At 41.3% G+C, this 6,642-nt stretch overlaps 1 protein-coding gene across 1 annotated transcript; it reads left to right on the forward strand.

Annotated features, from left to right (window-relative positions):
* Positions 1 to 6: 6 nt before the first annotated feature.
* LOC132536379 (bifunctional purine biosynthesis protein ATIC-like) lies at positions 7 to 2,958 on the forward strand. Its single transcript, XM_060184147.1, has 3 exons — positions 7 to 163; positions 2,122 to 2,277; positions 2,718 to 2,958. The coding sequence occupies exons 1-3, from the start codon at positions 86 to 88 to the stop codon at positions 2,835 to 2,837; spliced, it is 354 nt and encodes a 117-aa protein (XP_060040130.1). The 5' UTR covers positions 7 to 85; the 3' UTR covers positions 2,838 to 2,958.
* Positions 2,959 to 6,642: the final 3,684 nt, after the last annotated feature.

Below are 6,642 nucleotides of genomic sequence, written 5' to 3' on the forward strand. Positions count from 1 at the left end.
ACAGCAGTCTCGGATCCACTGCACTCGCCTTGCAGGGGATAAGGCAAACTACTGGTGGCTGAGACATCACCCGAAAGTGCTCTCAATGAAGTTTAAGACAGGAGTGAAGAGGGCAGAAATCTCCAACGCCATTGATCAGTATGTTACCGGGACCATCGGCGAGGTATATAAGGCCTGTCATTGTCTTGGGGGGGGGGGGTTTGCAGTGTATCCATTTGTTTACCCTTTTTTGTGTAACAGACTTTGCCTGTTCATCACTCCAGGGAGAAAGGGGCAGTTTTCTGGATATTCAGTATTTGTCTTCTGCTGTTTTTATTCCACTTTGTAGTGTGTCATCCTTTCCTGACACCACAGACCTCCTTTTTTATGTTTTTAAATTAGGACTGACAATAAAACAACAAGGGCAACAAAAAGGAATAAATAAATAAATGAATAAATATTTTAAAAAGAAAATATTTTTAAAAAAAGAAATGAAAAGTAAGACACTCATACTCAACCACACAGTTATTAAGAATGACCTATATCAGCAAAGCAGGACATAACAAATGTTGACTGGGATGGGGAGAAGAGGAATTTTGTCACACTACTGATGAGTATGCAGACCAGAGCGGTCTGTATGGAAGACAGTACTGGAAGTCCTTAAGCAAAACACAAGTTTGAAGGGACATGTTCACCCCTATGTTTATAATTATTGACAATAGCCAAGAAATGGAAGCAAGCCAAATACCCCTTACAGAGGACTGGATAAAGAGCATATGGGATATATATCTACTAGGATACTAATCTGCAGTTAAAAAATTCCAACAGTATCTGACAAGACAAAATTGATGGAAATGGAGATGATTATCCCTAAAAAAAAAAAAAATTAGGACTGTTGGTTTAATTTTGTATGCCTATAGAAGCTTCCCCTGTGCCCAGTGCCACAGCACTCATTTTAAATGCCATTTAACAACTCACTGTATCCTTTGTACATTTAGTACATTTCTTTGTAGGCATAATAAATGGTTGCCAAGTACTGAATGAGAGAAGTCTTTAAGGAAAAACTCAGCGGTCTTTCAAGAGTGCAAGTCAACTCGAAGTTCATCGCTGGGGTTCAGTGTCTGCTCAGTGAACCATTTCTAGTGTTTATCCCCCACACCCCCTTTTTTTCTACTAGAAATAGAGAAAATTAGAGGGAGAAGGGAGGGGGAACGAGAGATACCTGCAGCGCTGCTCCCCTCTGCAGGTAGAGACTCGGGGCTAGAACCTGGGGCGGGGGGAGAATCCACTAAAATGGAAGCACCTTTTAAAACTATATAAGTACTGTGAATTACCTTGTGGTTTTTCTACAAGACTGTTTACTGGAGACTGATTGTTGTCTACTAGGAGGTCCATGGTCATCTCTGGTTGTGTTAATATCAGCACATAGAGTAGTGGAAGTAAGTGGTATGGTCTTAAATATGGTACACTTAGAACTGCTTTTCCGGGAGTCAGGCGGTAGCGCCTCAGGTTAAGCGCAGGTGGCTCAAAGTGCAAAGGCTGGCGTAAGGATCCCAGTTCGAGGCCCCAGCTTCCCACCTGCAGGGGAGTCGCTTCACAGGCAGTGAAGCAGGTCTGCAGGTGTCTGTCTTTCTCTCCCCCTCTCTGTCTTCCCCTCCTCTCTCCATTTCTCTCCGTCCTATCCAACATCGACATCAATAACAACAATAACTACAACAAAAAAGGGGGGCAACAAAAGGAAATAAAATAAATATAAAAGAATAAAAGAACTACTTTTCTTCCTGAAACGTTAAAAAAGGGCAGTAAGAAAAGATTGTACCAATAAGAGCTAGAATGAGTCGTTCTTTGTAATTAAGAGGTCCTGGCTGGGCTGTGGTGCACCCATTTAGCACGTGTTAACAATGTGCAAGGACCTGGGTTCAGTCCCCTAACCCCACCTGCAGGGGGCAGTCTTCGCAAGTGGTGAAGCAGTGCTGCAGGTGCCTGTCTTTCTTTATATCCCCCTTCCCTCTTGATTCCTCTCTGTCTCTATCCCATAAATAAAATAGTTGTAGGAAAAAGTGTGCGGGTGCTTCCCTGCATTCTGATTTACATCACACAGAAATAACTGTAGCGTCATCCTCTCTCCTTCTCTCTACACAGGATGAAGATTTGGTCAAGTGGAAGGCACTGTTTGAGGAAGTCCCTGAATCATTAACTGAAGCCCAGAGAAAAGAATGGATTGAAAAGCTTAGTGAAGTTTCTGTCAGCTCTGATGCCTTCTTTCCTTTCAGGGATAATGTAGACAGGGCGAAAAGGGTATGTATAAAATTGTGTGTTTGCAGGGAATTAACATTATGTAGAAACTTTTCTGAAATCTTGTTTTTGACTTTTAAATTCTTTGAGCAATGGTAGAGTGATCTATCAGTAATATCTGTTTTATTTTTACCAGAGCACTGCTTAGCTCTGGCTTATATTGGTGTGCGAGATTGAACCTGGGACCTTGGAGCCTCAGACCCATTGTGCTACCTCCCTTGCCCATCAGTAATATCCAGAGAATTAGTTTTACTTCTACGTGTGATATAGGAATAATATCAATCCTATCTATTGTTTTACCCTATTTACTGAATCACTCTGTTTTTTGGGTCATTAGCATTTGATCGGAGGAGGATGGTGTGTGTGTGTGTGTGTGTGTGTGTGCGCGCGTGTGCGCAGTGTAGAATAAAATTGTATTTTGAACGTATCTCATTTTTCTGCAGAGTGGTGTGGCATACATTGCTGCCCCTTCTGGCTCAGCTGCTGACAAAGTTGTGATTGAGGCCTGTGATGAACTGGGAATAATCCTTGCTCACACCAACCTTCGCCTTTTCCACCACTGATGTCATCACACGTTGTATACGGTTTGCTTTGTGTGCATAGATGAAAGGTCACGCTTGACATTTTGAAAGTACCTTTTTCAAATAAAATAAAGCATTAAATATTAATCATCTTGGATCCATAGTGTTTGGTAATTGTATTTAATTTGCCTTTAAAAATACAAGCTGTTAAGGCCGAGTGATGGCACACCTGTTTGAGCGCACATGTTACAAAGTGCAAGGCCCTGGGTTTGAGCTCCCAGCCCCCACCTGCAGGGGGAAAGCTTTTACAAGTGGTGAAGCAGTGTTGCAGGTGTCTCTCTGTTTCTCTATCACCCCCTTCCTTCTTGATTCCTAGCTCTTTCCAATAAATAAATACAATCCAAAAATTAAAGAACTTATAAAGCATGGTAATGTGTTTAAAAATGCAAACTTAGAGTGGCGTGAAACGGGAGTGGGGGTGGGTGCGTGGTGGTACACCTAGTGGAGTTCGTGTAACAATGCGCAAGGACCTGGGTTTTAACCATCAGTCCTGACCTACAGGGAAGTTTCATCAGCAGTGAAGCAGTGCTGCAGGATTCTCTCTGTCTCCCCTTCCCTCTCTGTTACTATCTCTATTCAAAAAAATGAATAAGTAAAGATTAAAAAAAAAAAAAGGAGCAGGGCCAGGTGTTGGCACACCTGGTAGAGCACACACATTACAGTCATAAGGACCCAGGTTCGAGTGCCTGGTTCCCTCACTTTCTATTTTTCTGTTTCTGATAAAATAAATATATACTTTTTAAATTTTTAAAAAAGAATATCATCTCCTTTAAAGAAAAAGAAAACTAGGAGTATCCCTATCTAGAGCGTTAACTACGAGAACATCGGGAAATAGGAAGTCACGCCAAAGAAATTGAGCAGTTGTGCAAGCAGATGACAAATGCCTTCAAGGCCCACTTTTCTCATGTGGGACTGGACTCAGCACAGTTTCTTTTAGTAACACTTGGTTTTAAAAGCACAGTTTGTCTTAGCCTTTTAAGTGAACAGCAGATTGTAATCTGTGAACAAGACCCTTGGAGGAAAGAATAAATCTTTCATTGACCTGATAGGAAGATAATGTCCACATTTACTTTTCTGTCTGTATTAAATGAAATGTTTTCCATAATCTTTTTTAAAATTTTTTTTTTAAATAGGATAGGATAGAGAGATAGGGAAGATAGAGAAAGGGAGAGATAGACACACCTGCAGATCTATTTCACCATTTGTGAAGCGACCCCCTCCTTCCCTTCCCCCCCTGCAGGTAGGGACGGGGCCTTGAACCCAGATCCTTGTTCATTGTAATGTGTGCTCAACCAGGTGCACCACCACCCAGCCCCGTTTTCCATAATCTCAGCAAAGCTTTGGTGACTTTTTGTAACTTGTTAATTGAAAGAGAAGTCAGAGCACCACTCTGTCACTTTTTTTACAGTGCTGTTGTTTGGATCTTTTTTTTTTTTTTTTTTGGCAAGTTCATGTAAATCATAACTCTAGATTCCACAGGTGAGTGAGACCATCTCTTGGCTGTCTTTCATCTCTGTACTTATTTCACTAAACATCTGATGTCCTTTTTGGAACTATCAAAATAGCTCACTGGAATCCACTGTTTTGCTGTGTGCATGACACAGCTTCCAGCCTGGCCCCCTATGTATTAAAAGATGCTTTGACCCTGTGGTCTTTCACTCCCAGCCTCTCTGGAAAACTGCATCAAAATGTGAGCAGTGTTTGGTGTCCAGAAAATGACTCAGTGGTCCCTTACAGATATACTACAAATATCTCTTCCCATCGAGATAGTTGTAAAGGTATGTAGTGAGCCCTGAGTGTGTGATCCTGGCGGCTAAAATCAGCTGTCATCATTCATCTTAATAAAAAAAAAAGCACTTCCCCATTTGTTAATTCACCTCCTGTCTAAAGATTTGCCTTCTAACCATTAATGTATTGACTGACCTTCCAACCACTTGTGTGACCAGTAAAATTCTATTGGGGGGAGGGGAGATGTGTCACTTCTGAGGACAAGGTCTTAAAAAGCATTGAAGCTTCAACCATAGTTTCTGAGATTGTTTATGCTGGGGTTAGCTCATGCTGTAACATAAGGACACTGAAGTAACTCACCTCGTGCAGAGAAATCTTGTCATCACTATCTACTGGCTTTATGAGCCACTTGGAAGTGGCCCTTCAGCTCTCCCGCCAGACAGCATCTGTCTGCACCCACCGGACAGAGACCTGAGCCAGAGATGTGCAAAGGAGCTTTTCTTGAATTCCTAACCTACAGAAACATTCCTGAGATTTTTACTTTATTTATTTTTTTATGATCACCACCAAGGTTATTTCTGAGGCTCAATGCCAGTACTATGAACCCACCACTTCTGGTGGCCAGTTTTTTTTTTTTTCTTCATTCCTCCTTTCCTACCTCCTTTCCTTTCTTTTCTTTATTGCCTTCCTTTACCCCTCTTTCTATTTGGATAGGTCAGAGAGGAATTGAGACTGAAGGGAGAAAGGTAGAAACCTGCAGACTTTGACCTCTTGTGAAGTGTTCCCCTGCAGGTGGGGAGCGGGCACTCAATCCTAGGTCCTCAAACCTAGGACTCAAACCTGATTGTCCACTCAGGTGTGCTACTGCTCAGCCCCCAGATTTTAAAATTTTATTTGATAGGATAGAGAGAAATTGAGAGGAGAAAGGGAGGTTGGGAGAGAAAGAAGGATACCAGCAGCACTACTTCACAATTCATGAAGCTTCCCTCATGTAGGTCAGGTATGTGCTATTTTAAATGACAAAGCTTTTGCTAATTTGGTATGTAGCAGTAAGTAGCCAACACAGGTTTTATCTTAGATGTGCATGTCTTCCCCAAGTCTCTGATTATTCTTTAGCTTGATAGGAGTTGACTACCCAGGGGGTAATCAGTAAAACTACTGTTGCCTAGTCACACTATTTTATAACCATACACACAGACACTCCTAAGAGTGACACTGCTGGGACCAGCAAAATCACTCCCCTGGATAGTATGTCTACTTTGGCTTGCACATGGCCCATGTTTAAACCAAGTCCCCACCACATTGGAACAAGCTTCTGGTCCTATGGTCTTTCCTCTCTGTCTCCGTGTCTGAAAAAGTCAGCCTGGAGCACTGAAACTTCAGCAGCAACAGCAGAAAGTCTCAGTATATGAAGCCAGGTGGGGGTGCACCTGGTAGAGCACTCACATTACACAAGGGCCTGAGCTCAGACCCCTGGCCCCCACTTGCATGGGGGTGTGGTTTGACAAGCAGTCAAACAGTGCTGTATTTGTCTCTCCTCTACCTCCCCCTTCCCTCTCAATTACTCTGTCCAAATTAAATCAGTAAAATATTAGAAGGTCTCAATACTGTTCAAATTTATGAAATCAATTTATTTTCATAAAAGAAAAGGTCTGTGTGAGAACTGAAATTCAACTGAACATTACTTCCCAGAAACTTTCTAAAACTGCAGATTTTTTCACCTTTTCCTTTAGACAATTTATCACTTGACTAGTATACTTAGATTTCAATCTTAGTATGATAGATGGATCAAAGTTTATTTTCTTTTTATACATTTGCCCAATTCTAACAACATTTGTTGATAAAAATTCTTCCTGTTGACAGCTGGAAAAATGTCTCATTTATAATAATTTCAATTACTGGCAAAGTTCTGCCAATCTATACAGTTTTTTATGTTTTTATTTTTTCCTTAGTAATACTTTGAGTTGACAAGCATGCTTGCCACTTTTTATATTATTTATTTGTTTATTTATTTATTTTACCAGAGCTCTACTCAGCTCTGGTTTATGGTGGTACAGGG

This window comes from Erinaceus europaeus, unplaced genomic scaffold (genome assembly GCF_950295315.1).
Source record: "Erinaceus europaeus unplaced genomic scaffold, mEriEur2.1 scaffold_466, whole genome shotgun sequence".
Lineage (NCBI taxonomy): Eukaryota > Metazoa > Chordata > Mammalia > Eulipotyphla > Erinaceidae > Erinaceus > Erinaceus europaeus.